The sequence below is a fragment of the Hylobates moloch genome, unplaced genomic scaffold, assembly GCF_009828535.3.
Source record: "Hylobates moloch isolate HMO894 unplaced genomic scaffold, HMol_V3 SCAFFOLD_1, whole genome shotgun sequence".
NCBI classification, from domain to species: Eukaryota; Metazoa; Chordata; class Mammalia; order Primates; family Hylobatidae; genus Hylobates; species Hylobates moloch.
This window is the reverse complement of record NW_026652276.1, coordinates 67,320,737-67,344,071: the sequence shown is the minus strand read 5'-3', so window position 1 is coordinate 67,344,071 and position 23,335 is coordinate 67,320,737. Positions and strand designations below refer to the sequence as shown.

The 23,335-nt window shown below is 34.3% G+C and overlaps 1 protein-coding gene across 2 annotated transcripts in view; it reads right to left on the bottom strand.

Moving 5' to 3' along the window:
• Window positions 1–23,335, bottom strand: part of ATF2 (activating transcription factor 2) — a 95,152-nt gene that overhangs the window by 27,371 nt on the left and 44,446 nt on the right. For both annotated transcript variants that reach the window (XR_009214183.1, XM_032755323.2), the window contains exons 5-10: window positions 19,232–19,328; window positions 16,053–16,171; window positions 15,794–15,922; window positions 12,463–12,641; window positions 11,455–11,569; window positions 9,030–9,116 (exon numbers count right to left, since the gene is read on the bottom strand). Coding sequence is in view for 1 of the 2 variants with exons in the window: in XM_032755323.2 (XP_032611214.1) it covers window positions 9,030–9,116; window positions 11,455–11,569; window positions 12,463–12,641; window positions 15,794–15,922; window positions 16,053–16,171; window positions 19,232–19,328 (726 nt within the window). In the remaining variant the exon portion in view is untranslated. The remainder of the gene's footprint in view (window positions 1–9,029; window positions 9,117–11,454; window positions 11,570–12,462; window positions 12,642–15,793; window positions 15,923–16,052; window positions 16,172–19,231; window positions 19,329–23,335) is intronic.

Below are 23,335 nucleotides of genomic sequence, written 5' to 3'. Positions count from 1 at the left end.
CATAGGAAATTAGGACCCTAATAATTGATGAGATAATGTGGAAGTGGATGGATTAAAACTGAAATTAAATGAGGGACTAAAGTAGTAGCTGGCTAGAACCACATAGGAATACTTAGGAAAATGATCAAGAAGTATTTAAAGTAGAAAGACCTGAGTTGGAAAAGTGTGGGTCAGAACAAAGGGAGAGAGTCTTGGGAGGTTGCCAGTCTGCATATTGATATATTTTATAAATAGAATGTTAGATATCAAAATACAATGACTAGTACCCAGTCTATAGTGATAAATTGGGGCTTTCATTTCTAGTTTTAAAATGTGCACAAATATAACTAGAGGTAGAAATGTGAGGCTTAGTAAATTATGTGTTTGGAAAACATTTTTAAGTCCTTAGGTAGAAATTATCATAGAATTGAAGAGCATTTAAAGTTTTACAGTGAAGAGCTTAACTCTCAGAATTAATGAAATACAGTAACTGCACATAGGGGAGCCTGAAGTACATAAACATCACTCTCTTGAATAATCTTTAGTAGGGCAAGTTACTACCTTATAGAGCACTTAAAAGTGGCATCAGTATTCATTCATTATCCTTCCTTGACTGCCCTAGGGTATACAGTACTCATCCAGTGAGGAAGCTCTAATGTTTGCTCCATGCTGTTACATTGATTACAAGGGGTCTGACTTGAAAAGTATGCCAGTGGGTATACAACAGAAGAAAAAGATTTTAAGGATTAATTAACACTGTTCTAAACTGTCCATTAATTTTTCTAAAACTACAACAAAAATGCACATACGCTAAAAAAGTTAGACTTAGGTCAAAAATCAGTCACTAAGTATCATTCATATAAATTTTACAATTAATCTAAGGATATCTACAATCCAGCAATACACATTTGTTAGGAGCATTTGAAGAAGAACAAATACTTTGGTTTAAAAAAAAAATCAATGAAAACAAATGTAATGAACATTTATTTCACAATAGGATTTTGGAGCTAGCAGAGATAATGAAAGTCAATTAGTCCAATCACCATCTTACAGATACAGAAACTCTAAAAACCTGAAGTTACTTCCCAGAATCATAGTTAGCAGAGATAAAACCAGAAATTCTATTTGTTGACTCCCAGTTCACCGAACATATTCTAAACAAAATCTTTGCCAAACTGGAGCTCTAGTCTAATGTTAAATTTTCTAAATCTATTAGTAATCAATTAAGTTAAGCATCTGATATTGGTCAGTCCATTACTAAGATCAAAATCTCTCTCAATAGACAAATTTAGTACATGTAAATAAGGATTAAGTACTCTAAGAAGTAAAGATTGAGCACTCATAAAAATTAAAGATTTAAGGTGGGGTGTGATGGCTTATGCCTATAATCTCAGCACTTTGGGAGGCCAAGGCAGGACTGCTTGAGCCCAGGAGTTCCACACCAGCCTGGGCAATATGGTAAAACTCCATTTCTACAAAAAACTTAAAAATTAGCCAGGTGTGGTGGTGCATGCCTGTAGTCCCAACTACTCAGGAGGCTGAGGCAGGAGGTTTGCTTGAGCCCAGGAGTTTGAGGCTGCAGTGAGCTCTGGCCTGGGCAACAGAGCAAGACCCTGACTCAAAAAAAAAAAAAAAAAAAAAAGAAAAAGGAGGACTTTACAAGGTCTATATTATCCAACATGTACAAGAAAACTTAGGCATAATTTTAATTTAAAGTAAGGGTAGACTTTGTTTGATAAACAAAAATGTCTTCATTATCTTTCTATGAAACAGACCAGTATTTTAATGTTTAATTTTCAGTGACATAAAGTTCAACTACTATATTGAAAACTTTTTTCTTAGAGAGATATAGATTGTTTCAATTAATTAAAGGATGAATAATTTGTTGTGCTGACCCATCGGACACATTCGCTTTAAGAGGTGATCTCCTAGAAATAATTTGTCATTCAAGTTCTATGTTGCACCCTTGAAAATAAATTTTATCACATCTGTCAGAACTTAGTAGGAACAAAGTACTCCATCATAGTTCAAAGAAAAAAGATAATGTTCTCTAGAAATAATTTATGAAAAAGTCAGATCCATATTTCATATGTGCCACAAAAGCTCATCAGAGTAATAACCCTCCTTCTCCTGGGTGTTATCCTACCATCTGCTGCTCTATTACTTATCTTTATTTTGCAACTAATTAACAGCATCATCTTCTAAATTCAGCAAGTTAATTATCATTATTGTGGTCTTTGCAGCATCATCAGTCCTCATGAAATCTTGTCTCCCCACCCCCAGAGAACATATGAAAATCAAGTAGGTTGAGAGAGGGTCTGTTTCTTTGGAGTGGGCTCATTAGGTATTTGCTGATTAGCTCGGCATGCAGAGGCAGGTCAGAAGAATTCTGCTGAACATGAGGTTCCATGCAGGGCCCAACCAAGTTAATGTAGGTTTCTGAACATTTGCCAAGATGCCCTCTGTCAGCTCTCAGTAGAAACCCCCTGCAGAAAACCTACTGGCTACCCACTGTGTGCAAAGATATTTCTCAGTTTGTCACACGTCTTAAAAAAAAAAAAGATTCTGGAGGATACTATTTAAATACTTTACTAAATCTTAAAATTCCCAGATGATTAACATTTTCTTATTCAGAAGAGTTGCTTTTTGATTACAAATATTACAAAAGAAAATTGTTTTATTAGAAGAGTAATATGATTTACGGGCTTAATGACAAACAAAACCCTGAAACCAAAATTTAGTGACAACTAGTCTAATTCTGTAGAAAATTATATCCTGGGAATTTTTCTGTTGTATTAAAAAGTACTAGATAGTCTTTCATTTTTCGGTCCCTATCGACATTTAACACATTCTTACTTTTCCAAATGCTTAAAGTTCTTAAAAATTAAAAAATACAAGCCTACTCTGAAGACTTTTTTTTTTTTTTTTTTTTTTTTTAGCAGAAAAGAAAGATCTTATTTCAGTATTCACAGCACACACAAACACAATGCATACATAATATCTTCCTGGAAAGGCACTGAACATCTGAAAATCAGGGAATTACAAAAACATCCTTGGCTATGTTAGCATACAAAGTAAATTTCTCTTTAGCTGTAGTGTGCTACTCATTCTTCCATGTTCCAATCCCATTATTTTTAATCACAGGTCATTTCGCAGAATCACTCCTGCTACAATATACAGCATGTTATTAACAGATTGTGATCATAAAGGTCTAATAAATTCTTGAGAGAGATGCAGAACCCCAAAAGGATGATGTTTAAAATACTTTCAAAGATCTGAAAACAACAAAGTAAAATCCAACAAAAGCAGTAAAAGAAGAAATTACAAGTTTTAAGGTGGTGGCGGGGTGGGGGGGCAGTGCGCAAAAAGATGAAGAGTCAGAAAAATCCCTTAATGTGTAACATGAATCTAGGGAATGTGAGCTGGGAACCACTTATTTGGAGAACGTGGACTCGGAGTTCTATCTTTAAGGCAGGAAAGAATCAAGTTCTGTGACCATTTATCTGGTCATTAAGAAAGCTCTGTGCACTGGGATACGAACCCATCTTCAATGTTCTTCAGCTGGGATGACAGAATTGTCTATATGGTGAGTCTTCGTAAGCCCACTGAAACTTAAAAAAGTAAACCAATACCACTGACATTTTAATTTCAAACTTTCATTTCAAATAAACTATACCTATTTGGTGTTTTACCTTCTACAAGTGTCTAATCTAATTTGCCAAGCGGAATAACACATTATCCTTGGACTTTAAGTGAAAATGTTTAATTAAGAGATTGACTTGAGCCTGTGATTTTAGTTGTAAGTGCTGAGATAATGGGCCTGTGATTTTAGTTGTAAGTGCTGAGATAATCTTAAGTAAGCTTCTAAATAATTAATGAATATTTAAGAAAACTAGGTATCACTGTAAGTTTAGTTAAATTTAAGAATTATTAAAGTACTTAAGAAAGTCAGACAATTGAGAGAATTATTGAGTACATAGCTTTACATGTATATAGCTTATCGTGTTTAAGATTATATTTTAAGCTCTTTAAAAGCAATCATTACATAACTGTACATGTAAATTGCCTTGAGAACTTAGGAAACCACTAGGTTTTTAAACTTGTAATCTTAATAAATCTTATTTTTTAAAAGTAGTCCCTGAATAATCATTATGTGTACAAGTCACCATCAAGGGCATTAAAGTCTGCCCCCCCAAAAAAATACGAAATCAAAACCCAAAACAAAATAGCTCATTGATAAAACATAATCCTAATTGCTACACATGCTGGAAAAAAAAAACCCATAATGGTCTTCTTAATGGTCTTCTTAGAAGAACATTCTTTTTTGACTCTCCTGATGGTCACTGAACACATTTGCAAGAAAAACCTCAAAATTTAAGATCGTATCTATTGAATTTCTTAGAACCCAAGAAATGTTTGCCATGTAACAATTGATAGAAATAGTTGTTAAATGATGTTGTTAATATAAAAAGAATATTGAAGTGTGAAATAATTTCTACGCAACAAAAAAATTCAAGTAATCAGAATTCCTTTATCCAGTACACTGACATTTTAAGTTACCAGTTCAGGTTACTATACTAGCATAGCAATATCTACTGTTTCACAAATGAGCTGAAATAAATAGCTATGATCTATTAGAAAATGGAAATAAAGGAAAATCAAATATACCAAAGATGGTAAGTTCCCAAACCACAATGTAATTAAAATATAAATCAATACGAAAAAGATAAATAGAAAAGCCTTGAAATATCTGGAAATTATACAGTGCACTTCTAAATAACTCACAGGTCAAAGAAGAAATCACAGGAGAAATTTAAAAAGTAATGACAATAAAAGTGTAGCATATCAAGGCCGGGCACGGTGGCTCACGCTTGTAATCCCAGCACTTTGGGAGGCCGAGGCAGGCGGATCACGAGGTCAGGAGATCGAGACCATGGTGAAACCCCGTATCTACTAAAAATACAAAAAATTAGCCGGGCTTGGTGGCGGGCGCCTGTAGTCCCAGCTACTCGGAGAGGCTGAGGCAGGAGAATGGCGTGAACCCGGGAGGCGGAGCTTGCAGTGAGCCAAGATTGCGCCACTGCATTTCAGCCTGGGCTACAGAGCGAGACTCCGTCTCAAAAAAAAAAAAGTATAGCATATCAAAATTTGTGCACAGAGGAAATTTTATAGCTTTAAATGTCTATATTAGAAAAAAGATTTAAATAGATAATCTAAGTTTCTACTTTAAGAAACCCCCAAAAGATAAGCAAATTAAGCTTAATTAAGTAGGAGAAAACAAATATTAAAGACAAAAGTAATAGTCAATGGGAGTATAAACATACCACCAAGAAAAATAAAGGCAAGCTACACACTAACAGAAAATAGACAGTAGAAATATATGTACCTCTCTCTCTAACAAAAACCTTAATCCAGTATGAATAAAGAATTCCAGGCTAAATGCAGTAGCTCACGCCTGTAAACGCAGCACTTTGGGAAGCCGAGGTGGGTGGATCACCTTAGGTCAGGAGTTTGAGACCAGCCTGGCCAACATGGTGAAACCCATCTCTAAAAATACAAAAATTAGCTGGGTGTGGTGGCAGGTGACTGTAATCCCAGCTACTAGGAGGCTGAGGTGGGAGAATTGCTTGAACCTGGGAAGGGGAGGCTGCAGTGAGCCAAGATCTCACCATTGCACTCCAGCCTGCGTGACAGAGAGAAAGACTGTCCAAAAAAAAAAAAAAGAATTCCAGCCAGGTGCAGTGGCTCACGCCTGTAATCCCAACACTTTGGGAAGCTGGGGTAGGCAGATCACTTAAGGTCAGGAGTTTGAGACCAGCCTGGCCAACATGGTGAAACCCCATCTCTACTAAAAATACAAAAATTAGCTGGGCGTGGTGGCAGGAGCCTGTAATTCCAGCTACTCGGGAGGCTGAGGCAGGAAAACTGCGTGAACCCGGGAGGCAGAGGTTGCAGTGAACTGAGATTGTGCCACTGCACTCCAGCGTGGGCGACAGAGCAAGACTCTGTCTCAAAAATAAATAAATAAATAAAAATAATAATGCAATAATAAAAACAATTGGCCAGGCGCGGTGACTCTCATGCCTGTAATCCCAGTACTTTGGGAGGCCGAGGAGGGCGGATTGCCTGAACTCAGGAGTTCAAGAGCAGCCTAGGAGAGCAATCTTTACAAAAAAACACAAGTAGTCCCAGCTACTTGAGGGGCTAAGGCAGGAGGATCACTTGAAGCCGGGAGATCCAGGCCGCAGTGAGCCAAGATCATGCCACAACACTCCAGCCTGAGTAACAGAGCCAAACCCCGTCTCAATCAATCAATCAATCAATAAAAGAAAAACAACACAATTTTTTAAATGGGCAAAAGACCTCACAACTAATGTCTGGCCAAAAAGGAAATGGAAATTAAAACTATGAGACACTGCTAAACAGCTCTAGAATGTCTACTATTAAAAAGACAGGGAGAACCAAATGTTGACAAGAATCTGGGAACAACTGGAATTCCCATACACTGCTGGTAGGAATGTAAACCTTTGGGTACAGGTTTAGCAATTTCTTATAAAGTTAAAAGTATACCTACCTTCTGACTCGGCAATTCTACTTTTAGCTGTTTAGTCAATAAAATGAAAATATATGGCCATGAATAGAGTTATGTAAGAATGTGTATAGTAGCTTTATTCACAATAGCTAAACACTAGAAACCATTAAAGTGTCCATGAACAGGAGAATGGACAAAGAAATTGTGGTATATTCACACAATGGAATACCACTCAGCAATAAAAAGAAGCAAACTGTGATCACTCAACAACATGGATAAATCTGAGACATGCTGAGCTGGACATAAGAGTATGAAGTGGCTATTTATATGAAATTCTATAACTAATCTACAGTTACAAACATCAGAATAGACAGAGTGGACTGATCGGAAAGAGAGAAACTTTTATTCTTTGTAATTTAATTTCCTGATGACCTAAAAGAAACAGTTATTCAGTTTAACAGTTTCTAAAAATATGGCCTACTCTTGTAAAGAAAAGTATTTCTTAAAAGTGGATTTGTTCCTTTTGAGTTTATAGAAAAAAGTCCAATGAATATGTTAAAATACTTTTAGATGCAGTATACAATAACAAGATCTCCTTTTAATATCTATATCTGCTGTACTCAGTTCCCACTGCATGGTAAATTAAATTGAATTTTTCATCAATCAGTATACTAAAATGGGAAGTGCAAAAAATGCCCCTGGTGAAGCTCTTCTGCTATCAAGAAGATTCATCTTAGTATTTCCAAAGCTCTGACCTGAATATACTATGATGTGAAAAATTTCCTCCTTGGGTTTTTAGGGTCTTCTCTGACAATCAATAACCACCTAATTTTTATACTCTTCAACCGTTGTCATTCAGATAATATGTAAGCTTTATTGCTAAAACAGGGTGTCCTGTGCAAATTTCTGACTGATTGTCTGCACTAATGGAGAATAGCAGTAAAAATTTTTCAGGCCGGGTGCGGTGGCTCACACCTGTAATCCCAACACTTTGGGAGGCTGGGGCGGGGGGATCACAAGGTCAGGAGTTCGAGACCAGTCTGACCAATATGGTGAAACCCCGTCTCTACTAAAAATACAAAAATTAGCCAGGCATGGTGGTGCAAACCTGTAATCCCAGCTACTCAGGAGGCTGAGGCAGGAGAATTGCTTGAACCCGGGAGGCAGAGGTTGCAGTGAGCTGAGATTGTGCCACTGTACTCCAGCCTGGGCGAGAGAGTGAGACTCTATCTCAAAAAAGAATAATAAAAATAAATAAATAAATAAATAAATAAATAAATAAATAAATAAATAAATTCAGCTCTGCAATATGTTTTAGCATGTAAAAATCTGTATTTAGTATAGTGCCTAGCAAATAACTGAAGCAAATAGAAGGTGGCTAATAACTACTATTCTATTGATTTCCTAAGGATACATTAATTAATTGCTGTTGTTAGCCCTATTATGATATAGAACGTTAACATCTACCCAATTGATTGATGTTATTAATTAACTGATATTATTGTATTATAACACAGCAAGGAGAATTACACTGATTTTTATTTTATTTTATTTTTGAGATGGAGTCTCACTCTGTCACCCAGGCTGGAGTGCAATAGTATGATGCTGGCTCACTACAACCTGGGCCTCCTGGGTTCAAGCAAATTCTTGTGCCTCAGCCACCCGAGTAGCTAGGATTACAGGCGTGCGCCACCACGCTCGGCTCATTTTTGTATTTTTAGTAGAGATGAGATTTCACCATGTTGGCTAGGCTGGTCTCAAACTCCTGATCTCAGGTGATCTGCCCACCTCAGCCTCCCAAAGTGCTTGGGATTACAGGTGTGAGCCACTGCGCCCGGCCCTGTTTTTTTTTTTAAAATAGAAGCGTCAGATCTTCTACTAAGAAAATTAGAAAGTTTATAGGATTTAGGGTTAAGAAGTACCCCAGAAACCAAAGCTTAATCCTTTTATTTTACAGATGAGGAAATGCAATCTCAGGAAAGTTAAAGTTGCTTAAAGGTAGTGAATAGCGGAGTTAGGACTAAAATTAAAATTAAAATACACATCTAAACATTAATTTAATAGCATCTAAACAGCACAACAGAAAAAAATGGTTTTCTTTATATGTATCATGTTTGCTAACTTGTACAGTTAGCAAATTATTTCAGAATTCTTTTTAATACTGTTAAAACCACTCATCATTATTAGCAGCACTGCCTTCAGATGATCACATCTAGTTTCAGATGTAATACTCCTATTTTCCACTAGGAGGAGAAAAAGCCACAGGCAAAAGCCAGACACACCACAAGTGACAAGAAACAGAACTTCTAATCTGCCCACTAATTTTAAAGTGTCACTAACTACTCACTATGCTAAAGGAAGATTTCTTTTTTCAAATTTTGTGGTTTATCTATAGTATAAAACAGTCCGTAACTTTATAAAAATGTGATCTAAATTGTGCATTTGAAGCAGGCTTTAGTGAAAACATTAATTCAAAACAGCCTCAAGCAATGTACAGAACAAATAAAATCTGGCTTACCATTTTTGCTTCTGACTGTACTGGTTGGGGAGAGGAAGGACCTGGGATTCCTGGAACACTAGGCACCATGGTGACTGGTCGAACGAGCTATGCATAAGATAAGGAAAAATAATTGCTAGAGAATATATTCAAAATGAGATTTGTACTTTACTGCTGTTATAATAATTTGAGACTTTAAGAATCAGAACATTGTAAATTTATCACCAGCTGATTTTATCTCTATACCAAATCCTTATTTGGTCTTATATCCTGACTTATCCTTCAAAAGCTGTCAATTTCTGAGACATGTGCTTTCTTAAGCTTCAGTTTCTACAATTTCTTTCTTAATGGTCCCTGTTGGAAATTCATAATATTCAAAGTGATTAATGCAAAAATTCTCAAAGATCTGTCAAACTTCCATTTTGAATATGAAAGGAAGAATGTCAAAACTTGTGACACTTAGGCATAAAAAATAATTTCAACAATGAACTTTGCTTTTCTAAAAATATATATAATGAATTTTCTTATACATACCACGTAGTAACAAACAACACACTAATAATTTCTCAAATAATCTGTAACAGGTTTTACCATTTTGGTTTTTTCCTTTTTTTCTTAAACCTAACACTGAGTGAACACAGTTACTGTATAAATAAAGTGTATCTTTTCTTTCATTTCTGGTCACTTTCATCACTAGGTACATGTAACAGGATAATCAGAATCTCAAAAACAAGGCAAGAATGTTTCCCTCCTCAAAAACATATCCTCAGTAAAGAGGAAGCAGATACCTTATATCTGAGTCCTCACAAAGTCTCTCAAATAATGCATTTTGAACAACGAAGTTCTTTTTAAAGAAGGCACATTATCTTGAAATTACGTCAAATGATCAAAACAATGCTAATTTTGGATAGTTCAAAAGATCACCTGGAAGAATTAGTTCATGAAAAAAAGACATAAATCTCAAACATTAATCCTAGTAATATTCTTGGGGGTAATCTCACCGAAAGTGTTGGAATGTTACTATAAGTAAGCTTTTAAAAATAATTTTTATTATTTTTGAGACAGGGTCTCACTTTGCTGCCCAGCCTGGAATGCAGTGGTGCAATCTCGGCTAACTACAGTCTCAACCTCCAGGCTCAAGTGATCCTCCCACCTCAGCCTTCTGAGTAGCTGAGACTACAGGTGCCTCCACCACAACTGGCTAATTTGTGTTTATTTTTTGTAGAGATGGGGTTTCGCCATGTTGCCCAGCCTGGTCTTGAACTCCTGGACTTAGGCAAGCCACCCACCTTGGTCTCCCAAAGTGCTGGGATCACAGGCGTGAGCCACTGCACTTGGCCTAAAAATAATTTTTAAAAGCTACACTGTAAATGATTACACTGTACTGATCAGTAACAAGCATCTTAGAAGGTAAAAGAAAAAACTATCTTTTTATTACATAAATAAGTACCTAATGCTTGGTGTAAGATTTCCAGGGAGAGAATAATAGAGAGATTCAAAAAGTAATATATTGTAAATAATTTAGATGAAAAAGAAAATAATGTGTTCTGGAAACTGTGCTAGATGTCTCAAAAAGTGGTTTTCAGGATGAAAACTTGATGTCAAAAAACTGAAGAGTTTGTTTGAATAAGACTGTTTTATGTAATATAAGTAAGAAAAAAGCAATTTTCTAACACACATTATTCCAAACAATGTGTTTTTAAATGTTCATTAAACTATTACTTTTTTTTTTTTTTTGACTTGGGGTCTTGCCCTGTCATCCAGGCAGGATCCACAGCTCACTGCAGTCTCAAACGCCTGGGCTCACACAATCCTCCTACCTCAGCCGCCCAATATGCTGGGATTACAACAGGCATGAATCGCCATGCCTGGCCAAACCATTAAATATTATAAGTAGATAGTTAACTATTTTGTCTATGTCTTTCAAAATTTATATATTTAACACACCCCTCAAAAAACTTTTTTGGGGGTCTTTTCACAGGGAAAGTGAAAGATTATTTTTCTAGAACATTTACATTTTAACATGTTGGGCTATCAAAGATTCTGCAAACCCTACTTGACCACAAAAATTCAGAGTGTGTCTTTATAAACAATTTCCATACTAACAGAAATACCACAGAGTTACCTGACAAGTATTCTAGTATAAATAGCTTTCTAAAATTTGAAATCTGTGTTAATATTTGAATGCTACAAGTCCAGTCAAATTGAAATGGGTTGAATAAGAAGATCTCGGTATAAAAAAAAAAATTAAGATTTTGGGGGGAAGAGAAAAAATAGCTATACCTTGAATGGTATATGCTATTACAATGATAACAAATAAATACTATCAACTGCTAATCAATATTATGTTAAATTCAATTTCATAAGCCAGTCAAGCAGCCAACTTTATTTTCTGACTACAAAGATCAGTTTTGCAATAGAGATTTAAATAGTCTAACTTCCTTACTGGGACTGCAGCTGGAACATGCACATTAGAACTTGTAATTGATGCAGGAATAGCAACAGGCATGGTTTGTCCATTAGGAAGATGTAACAGAAGAGGAAATGGGCCTGGTACAGGGCTAAGAAAAATAAAAGAAGAGAAATTTTAAAAAAGAGATTCATACCAACTGTCTCTTAAAAATACAATAGTATTTTTACTCCTATAACCATATCATTTAAAAATACATTTTCTAACCACAGCAAAGCAAATAGCAAAATTTAATTATTTTTAATTGCATCTTAAATGCATAACCTGTGTAGCAGTATTGAAAAGAAGAGAAAAGTTATGGATTTACTTAGGACAATCTCCAATTTGTAAAATGAGAAAAATTCTCATCAGAGAGCTCTTGGGAGCTACCAGTAAGAACTAAAAGAAATGGAATCTGGTGATGGAGTAATTTTTTTTTTTTTTTTTTGAGATGGAGTCTCGCTCTGTCACCCAGGCTGGAGTGCAGTGGCGCGACCTCGGCTCACTGCAAGCTCCGCCTCCCAGGTTCACGCCATTCTCCTGCCTCAGCCTCCCGAGTAGCTGGGACTACAGGGGCCTGCCACCGCGCCTGGCTAACGTTTTTTTGTATTTTTAGTAGAGACGGGGTTTCACCGTGTTAGCCAGGATGGTCTCGATCTCCTGACCTCGTGATCCACCCATCTCGGCCTCCCAAAGTGCTGGGATTACAGGTGTGAGCCACCGCGCCCGGCCGATGGAGTAATTTTATATTTTGTGTGAAATAGCATGAAAATAAGACTATCGTAAATTCACATTCTATATTTGTTTTTAGTTGCATTTATCTCCCACTCTATTAGTTAACATTTATATTAAAGAAGACTACGCAAGTACTTTTTCCAAAATTCGAAGCATGCACACACATACAAAACTAAGATCTTAGTTTGAATAATCAAATGTCTTAGGAAAAATCATAACAAAACAAACTTAATTCATGTATATGTTCAATGACTGGCCTGAATCACTTACACAATTGGCCTGTTAGAGGATGGTGCCTGGGTGATTACAGTACTTGAGGTTGGTGAAGGTACTGCCTGCTGAATAATTACACTTGAGTCCGAACTTGTAAGCAGCACATTGGGAACCTGTAATGATGCTGGACGAACAATAGCTGACGTGGGCTGTGCAGTTTGTGCCAATGGTACTTCCTATTTAACAGTGAGATAAAAAAGGGTGGCATTTAAAAATACAAATCATGTACCTTAGTGAACAGAATGTAACACACTTCTAAAAGCATCTACAGAATAATAACTGCTAAAAGCAAATTAGTATCTAAAATTAATTAAAAGAACATTTTAGAAGATCTGTAAAGACTCAAATGCAATGTTCAATTAATATTTTAATTTTAAAAAGACTTTTTTTTTTTTTTTTTTTTTTTTTTTTTTTTCTTTTTCAGTACAACTTGTTCTCCTATCAATCCAGAAATAAGTTAGACTGGGCAACTTGGCTATGATACCAAGAGAATTTTAATAAAAAATAAAAATATAATCCATTCTCAGAGAGTCACAGAACTTAAAATCCAGAAGGGACTGTTTAGTCCCCCTCCCTCATTATACTGTATGAAGAGGAAACAGGTCCAGTGAGACTGTGTTATGGCTGATACAAATTAAGTAACAGAAATAAGAATTTTTAGAGCAATACAAATAATTGTTAATTTCAGTTAGCTATCTCTTCTATATCAATAATTTCTTCATGTCAAAAGGCCATGTAATACTGATATCTTGAATGTAAAATAAATAATTACTGGAGTGAACTCTTTGAAGTTAGGAAAACAGAATTTGTCAGCCAAGACCTTAAAGATGGTATTTCCTCTGGTTTTACAGATTAGAGAACAAAAAGTTTTAAAAGATTTTACCCAGAATTCCTTAAATAGTCAGTGTAAAAATTGGGTCTATTGTGTTTTATGAATTGGCCTGTATGCTGCCACTTATCATCAAAATCTTATTAAGCTACACAGGAAGAAGGATAAAGTAGTAGTATTGTAACTTCATTTATTCAGTAAGTTGAGAACTTATGCTCCCAAGGACTAGCTCTCAAGGAAGAGACAATAAACAGATAAAACAAGTAAGAAAATTTCAGATTATAGTAAACGTTAAGTGTTACAGAATAATACATGCAATGAAACAAAGGATGAAAGATTAGCTGAAGGTAAGGAAGAGTCAGTTAATTTAGATAGCACAGTAAGAATAGGTGAGCTTCTTTGCAAAAACAGCATTTGAACTGATGATGAAAGGATAAGGAGGAGAGCATTTCATTATAGGGAGAAGGAAGCAATACCATATGTCATGTCCTGAGGTAGGAAAAAGCTCTGAATATTTGACGAACACAATAGAGAGGCATGAGGTGAGGACAGATGCGTAGACAGGCCCAGATCAAAGAGGGCTTATGCCGAGGAGTATGAATTATTTTAAATACAATGGTAGACCACTGAAAGATTTTAAGCAGGTGAGTGTTTAATGTATTAAAAGTCATCTTAACAGAAAATGGATTGGAGGTAGAAGCAGGAAGACAAGTTAGAAGGTAACTGTTAATAATCCAAACAAAAGATGATGATGGTTTGGGCTTAAGTGGTGTCACTGAACACAGACATAGAGGATGAGATTCAGGTCTGATAAAATATGCTGTTAGTTTCAGTGTAAAAGAAAATAAGAAATTAAGGATGACCCCTAAATTTTCAGCTAGAACAAGTGAATGGATGGAGAAAACTTACTGAGATGGGGAAAACTGGGGGAAGAATCAAGGACTCTGATTTTGACCTATTAAGCTTAAGATGTCTATTAGACATAGAAAAGGTAATGTCAAGATGGAGTTGGATATAAATCTGGCAATCTGGTGAGATACTTATGCCCATAGAAATTTGGGAGTCATCAGTATGTAGATGTTTATTAAAGTTATGGGTCTGGATGAGATCACCTAGGAAGAAAATCAAGAAAGAAGAAGAGGTCCAGATTTTTTTTTTTTTTAATCAATTTAATATGGTATACCTTGCTCAAGGAGGGCCTAATGATTGGGGAATGCAGAAAGAAGTAATACTCCTAAAAGATGCTGAAGCAGCCATGAACAATGAAAAACTGTTAAATGTGAAAAGAATGAAATGCTCTCTAGGAAAAAAGATTTGTATCAGAGATTTAAAAAGCATTTTCAATAACTGTAATAATGTGGAAGCAACCTTTATGTCCAAAAAGAGCAGGATAACATAATATATATCATATAATAAAATAAAGTACAAGCATTAAAAATTATGATTTGGGGAACTCTCTAATGACATGGGAAAATATTCATCAATACTGAGGGTCTAAAGCACAATATAAAATAAAGCTAGGATCTTTGTATCCATCTATCCTTCTATTTAACTATTCACTTACGTATTTGTACCTATAAATGTATATACCTAGAAAAAAATGTTTCAAGATAGTAATTCTTATTCAATTATGTGCTAATAGGTGATTTTGGTTTTCTTTTCATGTTTCTATATTCTTAGAGAAGAAGAATGAGAATGTACTTTTAAAATGAGAAAAAGAAAATGAAAAAAAAAAACACACACACACACAAAAACAGAAAACAAAGCATTTATTCTTAGCCAAAAAGCTATTTTTTCTGTGTTTCCTTATTTCTAGCTTCTCTGCCATGACAGAAGTCTATTAATAAGTACGGTTTTAGAATAACAATCTAAAAAAGAATATTGCCACTGCCTCTTTATGTGTCCCATTGCCTCTTCGCTGTGCCCTGCATGGTACTCCCAAATAAATATGTGCTTATTCTATGTGCTTGTGAACAAAAGAGTGATCAAGAAGTTCCCATAATAATGTTACTCAACACACAACTGTAGCCCAGGTGGTCCCAGATTATCTGGGTATTCAAGCTAGTATCATCATCGTCCTAAGTGCCGCTAACAAAGATCCACTCCTGAGAATGAGTAACTAGTCCCTTAATCCTGTAAAAGTCTAAAAAACCATTGTTCAATTAATTTTTTGAACAGATTCTTAATTAAGCTGTTACTGTATAAAAGTAGCTAAATATAAAATGGCAAAACACATAAAAATTATGTTAAATTTATAAATTTATATATCTTTTAAAAATAAGTTTTATCTAACATGACTGTTCTTCCCTATAATTTTTGTGTACAATAAAACTGCAGTCTTCTTACTCTGAAATATCTGAGTATTGACAGGCTTTCACATATGAAACTATTGCAAGCTGACACTGAATCTAATACATTAACATTTTATGGAGATTAAATAGTAAACTTTATTTGGGTACTGTTCTTCTCCCTTAGTTTGTATTTCTAAAAATTTCTAACCTTCTCATCACTGGTAGTAGACTCTGGGTGAGGTAAAGGACTATCCTGGTGAGTTGTTTCTACAACAGAAGGCTCCTCAATTTTGCTTCTTATGATAGGTGTTGCAAGAGGGGATAAATCTAGAGGCATCTATAATTCAAATAATAAGGAAAAGGTTATAAGGTCAAAAACAGTATGTCTAAATTTAAAAAGCAGGAAGTATAAACTATGATTACTTCTCTGTCAGAAGTACTCTTTAAATTTCATGGTTACAACATACTTTTTTAATGTCGTCTTCTGAAGCTTTCTTGAATTCATTCTCAAATGGACTCGCCAACTCATTAAACAAACCCACTTCTTCACAGTTTTTCAAGAATCTTGTTGGTGTTGGGGTCTGATCTGAAATAAATGTCAAAAAGTAATCATGCATATTTAAATATGTTAAGACTCTAAAATATAGCTACTAAGTTAACAAATTAGCAGGACTGGTTCAGTCAGTTGTTAATTCTCTCTTTGGAAAGACCTCTTCCTTTAAAGCAAACAAAATTTGGTTAAATTTTTGTTGTACTTCTTATTTCCTCCAACTTTAAGAACTATGAAAGTAGGAAAGTCCTTTTTGCTCCTTAGTCCACTGCTTCTCTCTGAGTAGAATGGCATAAACATCCTCTACTCAAGAGATAAACTATTATTATCTAACACAGCATAAAGAATTTTTTAAATTTACATTATTAAAAACTACAATTATTTAAATAAATGAAATTTGGGGAAAACTAGGATAAGAGCATGTGTATCTGCTTTAACTTGGTTCTTCCACTAGCTGTTCATACTCTATTATGAAAGCAAACTAAGATAAAATAATCTTTAATAGGTAGATAAAAATATTGTAAGAAAGAAAATAAAAGTTAAAACAGCCCTAAAACAACAAATCCTCTTTTTGCCACTATCTACTGAAACTAATTTTCTAAGTTAATGCATTTTACAAGCTAGGTACAAGGGATATGTGTCAGTCACATGCCTCCAGAATGTTCTAGCTTAATTCCTAGGGAGTAAGAAAGAGTCTACTCTATTTTCTTACAACATGAAACATTTCAACTTTACTCGAATATGTACTCCTACTGTGTACATTAACATATGTACTCAGTGTCCATGTATAGGCTACAAAAAATGCCAGATAAGATTTACACTGAATGAAAAGCAAGAAACTTATAAATTCTGCCTATTTAGTGTTACTATTTTCAAGGGTGTCTATTCATATTGATTAGAGTTGGTAGCACATTCAAATTCTATTCACATTTAACATATTTTAGAGCACCAATTTTACAGGCTATAGCAGGGATCTCGCCTAAGTGAAGTAAAAGTACTCTACTAAGGAAGACTCTGGGTTTAAGAGAAAATACTCCTAATTCCTTTTGTAAGATTAAAATTTACATATTTGTTAACCATTATGTCCCCACAGAGGGCATTACTTACTATTTTACCTTTGCCCCCCACATGTATACCTAGAGAACTAGTATTTTTACTATGTACAAATATATTTCACACTAAAATGACCCACTTGTAATACAAAACTAGACATAATGCAGGCCTGTCTCAGGCACTGTTAGTAATATCAGAATTACTAGAAGGACTCTATTATATCATAATTTTACTAGTTTCTAGCCTATCCCTTAATTCCCAACTCCCAAAAGATCTCAAATACCACATTATAGTAAGTAAAGTACATGTATTAGCTTAAGTCCATCATGACTAAATTAGTAGGTCAAATCTAAATGTGACTCTTCTGTTCACACCCAAAGGGTTTGTCTATCTAAGTTCATTAGAAGGCTCTTAACTTACATTAAAGAGAGGGAAAAATCTTAAAAAAATAAAATACATAAGCACAAGTCACTTTTATCAATGATTACTGGAACCATCAGACTTGAGAAAAGTCAACATAGGCACAATCATTTAACATGCACATTGCATATGGCTACTGATCACCAAAAATATACCACACACATCATGCATTTTATTTGCATAGTAATGTTAACCTATTCATCTCAACATATGTTAGTGAAAAAAAAGGTCAAGTACTGTGTTTGAATGTGCTCTATTTTTCTACTGCATTAAATGTGATCAGACAGGAAAGTAATTTCTAGAAACCAATTTCAAAACATATTTGAGTTAAAGAGTTACACACAGAGAAAGACTGTGCTAAGGCAGAAAGTTTCAGAAAAACAAAAAGCTTCATGCCTAGGAGAGTGAACCGTCCAGGTTGTTACTATTTTGCTTGTTTGGTTCCTTTGGTTCTAGCTCTTAATGTCTAATGTAAAATACTCCAAAAAAAAAAAAAATAGCATTATCTCACTCTTCTGTACAAGTAACAGATCTCTAAGTTACTTACGGAACTTAGGATATGTTGGAAGTTCCCCTACATTTTTCCTACGTATATTGTTTTTGATAAATTAACTTTCTGTTACCTTCAATTTCTTCATTACAAAAATTTCAATACTGAAAGTAGAGGGAAAACCACCGAATATTTGCTTTATTATCTATCCAAAACACTGCACAGAACAATTTGGTCTCTATACTAATAATTTAAAAGTATTATAGTATTTGGGTGTAATTCCAGACTTACATGATATATAACAAGCCTTACAAGAGAAAAGAAAAACCTAGTTAATCTGAATATTTATGATATGTAAATCTACGATTATGACACGAAAGATCTGAAATTTATATAGTTTTATCACAATACTTATAAAATATACCAAAAAAGTAGCAAAATTATACATGACATATATGTATATATACATAGATGTGTGTGTGTATATATTTAAATACCAAAAAAAGGCAACTAATACAGCATGGAATGACAATCAACCAATGTATGAACTGGGTTTTTCTTTTCACATACAGTGAAAAATAATCAACTGCTTAGGTGATACTGTACGTTCACAGTGTCAACACACAAAAACTGCATTGACTGAATTTAGAGCCTCTTTACTGAGAATATTTTACTAATACAAATGTTTAGTCTCAAAAGAAATATAAACAACTCTAATGAACAAGTCTGCTCACTGTTCTTTCTCCAACGGGAGAAGCTTGATCATTTTCTATCTTCACACAGCCTTGTAAGTCAGTTGTACAAGATAGCTAAAAGAAATGCTGACTAAATACCATGTTAGTTCAATTATTAGTTAAATGTAAAATTTGTAGATGGTATGAATGTTCCCAGAGTTCTAATGAACTTCCACAAAATCGACATTGGAATATAAATTTGAAAATCACACAAAAAAGTGAAATGAATGGTCAGAAGGAAACATGAAAATGTAATGGGTAAAATACATGTTGCCAACATTTACTATAATGAAGTCATTGGAATATCACCAGACTATATTATTTACAGAGAATACACAAAAATTGTGCACATTCCAGGTGAAATATGTATACAAGCTATTAATAAAAGCATATACTAACCAGCCACAATGACACTGTCATTACGTGCTGGACCAAATTTCAGTGTCATCTCATGTTTATGTTTATGGACAGCCAAATGATCCTCGTTGGTAAAACGCTGTGGCAAAAAGTTTTAAAATATAGTTAAGATTTTCAATTTGATCAAATAAGTAAAATGATTAGGAAATTAATTTCCACAACATGTAAAACCACCATTAACAGTGAAATAGCAGTTTTTAAACTATAAAAGAATCCGTTATTGTTAGTAGATAAGCACACTAGATTGCAAACAATCACAGAGAAACCCATTACTCAAGAATAAGCAATACTGAAATATTGCTAGGTCACACAACTCACTTGAGAGCATTTAAAAATAAAATTGGAGGCAAAGAAACTTTACATAAATTTCTTATGGATACTAAAAATAGACCACCATTAATTTGTCTTATAATAGTAGAAACTATACTCCATGGTACAATGACTTTTCAAGAAAGTACTGTAGTATTAATATTTACCTAGACTTAAGGTTACTTACCACTTTTTAAAAGAGAATTTTCTTATAAAAGTATTATGCCTGGACAAAATTAAGAAATAAATCCGATTTTTATGTTACCACATAAAAAAGAATGCCTTTGTTTTAATCCAGCAAAGAAATAGCAACCGATATAATAACAAAGCAGCTCATTTTAAAATAAAAAATTTTGAAGTAGCCAAAGTAATTTTTTCTTGAGAGTTCTTACATAAAAATGGAGCAAAATTATTTTTAAAACATTTTATTTTTAAAGTTATCCATCATATTTTTTCCTACCTCTAACTTGGATAAGTTTTGCATGCCAAAGGTAACATTTATGATTATAACATAATAAATGCATTATCTCCGATGTCTGAACATCAGCATTTTTGAAGATGCTCATTAAGCAACATTTATAACTGAAAATAGGGAGCTTTCTGTTATTTCAGAGCAATAACTTTAAAATGCTAAGTTAACAGATCTCAGTTCATTCTTTATAACCTTACAAGTGAGGATGTTAAAATATATATATACTTGAACTTGGTTTGCCCAAACCATCAAAATGAATTCCATTTCTTGTGGTCTCCTTCCCCTATCCAATTCACTATATCCTTTCATGCAACTAATAATAGTAGCTTTAGGGTTACCTTAAACACAACGTAAAAGAATGAAACATTTTTAACATTTTAACATCTTTGGCCCAGTCCACTATCCCTCTGCCCGTAGAGGTGAAAACCATCTCATATGTGCCGTAGTATGTGCGGCACAATGCCTTGGTTATAGCACCTATCGTATTTTCATATGTCTGTCCTTTTAAGTAGGCTGAGCTCCTACAGTGGTCCCCCAAACTTAGCATATAGTAAGTACTCAATAAATGCTAATTGAAAGAATGAATTCATTACAATAAAATAGATGAATCTTAAAGATCAATCTGAGGGGGTTAAAAAAAGACCCTAAACCACTGTTCATTAAGATGAATTCAACTTCAATTTAATCTGGCTACATTTTATCACTTAGTCTTTGGATTACTTTGCACACCAACAGAAAACTATTATTTTATAACCTCTCTTCAGAACCTGCCTGTATTACCACTGAAGGAGAGTGTTCAGATGCAACAACACTTCCACTACTTCACTCTTCAGACATTTAGTGGGCACCAACTATAGGCAGTAGGACCACAATCAAACTTTTCCCCACCCAGGTACTATTTTCCTATTACTTTATCATTATAAGAATCTCTCCCAATTTTGGGGAAATAAGAAACAGTGGTACTTTTGACAGACTGCTGAATAACAAAGTTCTCAGAAAATGAACATATCTGTAGAGTGTACTGACATTAATATTTTATGCTTTTTCTTTGTATTGCTGTTTTAAATATATGTGTCTTACATCCTACACTAAAAGCATCTGAAAGTAAGATTTAGTTTATGTTCCAAAGAACCTCATAATGTGGCTTTTCCACTGAAGGCAATCATTAAACATTTGTGAATGAATGGATTTTGGTGCAGGTCCCAGATTTTAAAACTGCAAAGTCAACAAATTAATAGATAAGAAGTTGGAGTGTTGTCGCCTAGGAATTTTATTCTACCAATTTTCTTTGCTTGGATTAGTCTGACCCCAAACATTCAAATCAAAGAACTGCATGTAGAATAAATAACATTGTGTTCGTACAAAACATATGAAATGGCACCAAGTTCAATCCTAAGTGAAAAGAAGTGGCCAGAAGGAACCTAACAAATATTTAGGATCATATGTATATTAAAAGGGAGAATGCAAGGAATACATATTTATAAACTCTCATATAAGATCCACAAATCAAATTTCCCTAAATGCAATTTACAAAGGGATTACTGATCCTGTAACAGTATTAATTATATACAGGGACAGCAACACTGCAAACGACAAAATACACTCAAAATACAAAAACACTGCAAAGGACAAAATACACTGGCACTTGATACAGATGAATTTGACCTTAGTTATCTGAGAAAATTTATTATTTTTAACAAGAAACTTAAAAAGACAGTGTGAAAAGGCAATCTTGTGAAAAGGCAGTCACCAGAAGTTTAACATGAAAGAAATGCATTCTTTATTTATTTATAAAGTAGCTACAAGCTAAGATAAATTTTTTTACAGAATCTGTATGAATTGCCTTCCCAGTCAAATTAAAGTTTATTCCAAAAATAAGTTTTGTAAAAATATATATATTACTAGCAACACCAACATACTGAATTCATAAATTATATTCTTCCAGGCATTTCAAAGCACAACCCCAAAGAAAACGCTGTAGATATACACAGAAACACAAGTATTTCGTTAAATAAGACTAAGACCTTGAGTATATAGCTCGATAAACAACGGAAAAAGTGAAAAAAAAAAAATTTTTTTTTTTTGATAGGTCCCTAGCAGGTAGCAATCTCTCTTAAAAGGTTAAAAAGAAAGGGTAACCTGTCAGATGGGAAGAAGGTCAATCAGTTGCTTCTATAATAATTTAAGTTCTGATATCCGGTAAATCTGTGTTAGTAAGGCTTGACCACCATCACCAGAATTAGCTTCCTAAAAAATCAGTCATTCTATAGTTAATACATACACTGAAATCCATGGTATTATTATTCCTTTTAAACATATTAGATAGACACAAATGAGTTTTCAAGCCATTGGGCCAATAGCTCATTTCACTACTTTTTTCACTAGTTTAAGGACTATTGAACAACAGCAGGAAGTTACACTGATATATTCACTCTCTCTCACACGCGCACACACACACACACACACACACACACACACTCTCCCACACATACATCTCCACTGTCACTTTAGACGAAATATAAAATGAATCTTTATCTCCTTTATAAAACAGCTTATAATGTGTAAACATTCTACCAAAGAAACACTTTTCAATGACAGGGACACCAAAAGCAAAGATACTACCAATTATATGGAAGACTAACAAAGATAAATGAATCTTTCACCAAATTATCTCACTGTCTCTTTTACTAAATTCCAAGGAGCATCACTTTAAAACAAGTGAAATTCACAGGCATGTGGAATACCTAAGAGTAACTGAGCCATACAAGAAAAGATTTACCTGACAAAAACAAGAAATGGGGAAAGGATTCCCTGTTTAATAAATGGTGCTGGGAAAACTGGCTAGCCGTATGTAGAAAGCTGAAACTGGATCCCTTCCTTACACCTTATACAAAAATTAATTCAAGGTGGATTAAAGACTTAAATGTTAGACCTAAAACCATTAAAATCCTACAAGAAAACCTAGGCAATACCATTCAGGACATAGGCACGGGCAAAGACTTGACAAATGGGATCTAATTAAACTAAAGAGCTTCTGCACAGCAAAAGAAACTACCATCAGAGTGAACAGGCAACCTACAGAATGGGAGAAAATTTTTGCAACCTACTCATCTGACAAAGGGCTAATATCCAGAATCTACAATGAACTCAAACAAATTTACAAGAAAAAAACAAACAACCCCATCAAAAAGTGGGCAGAGGACATGAACAGACACTTCTCAAAAGAAGACATTTATGCAGCCAAAAAACACATGAAAAAATGCTCATCATCACTGGCCATCAGAGAAATGCAAATCAAAACCACA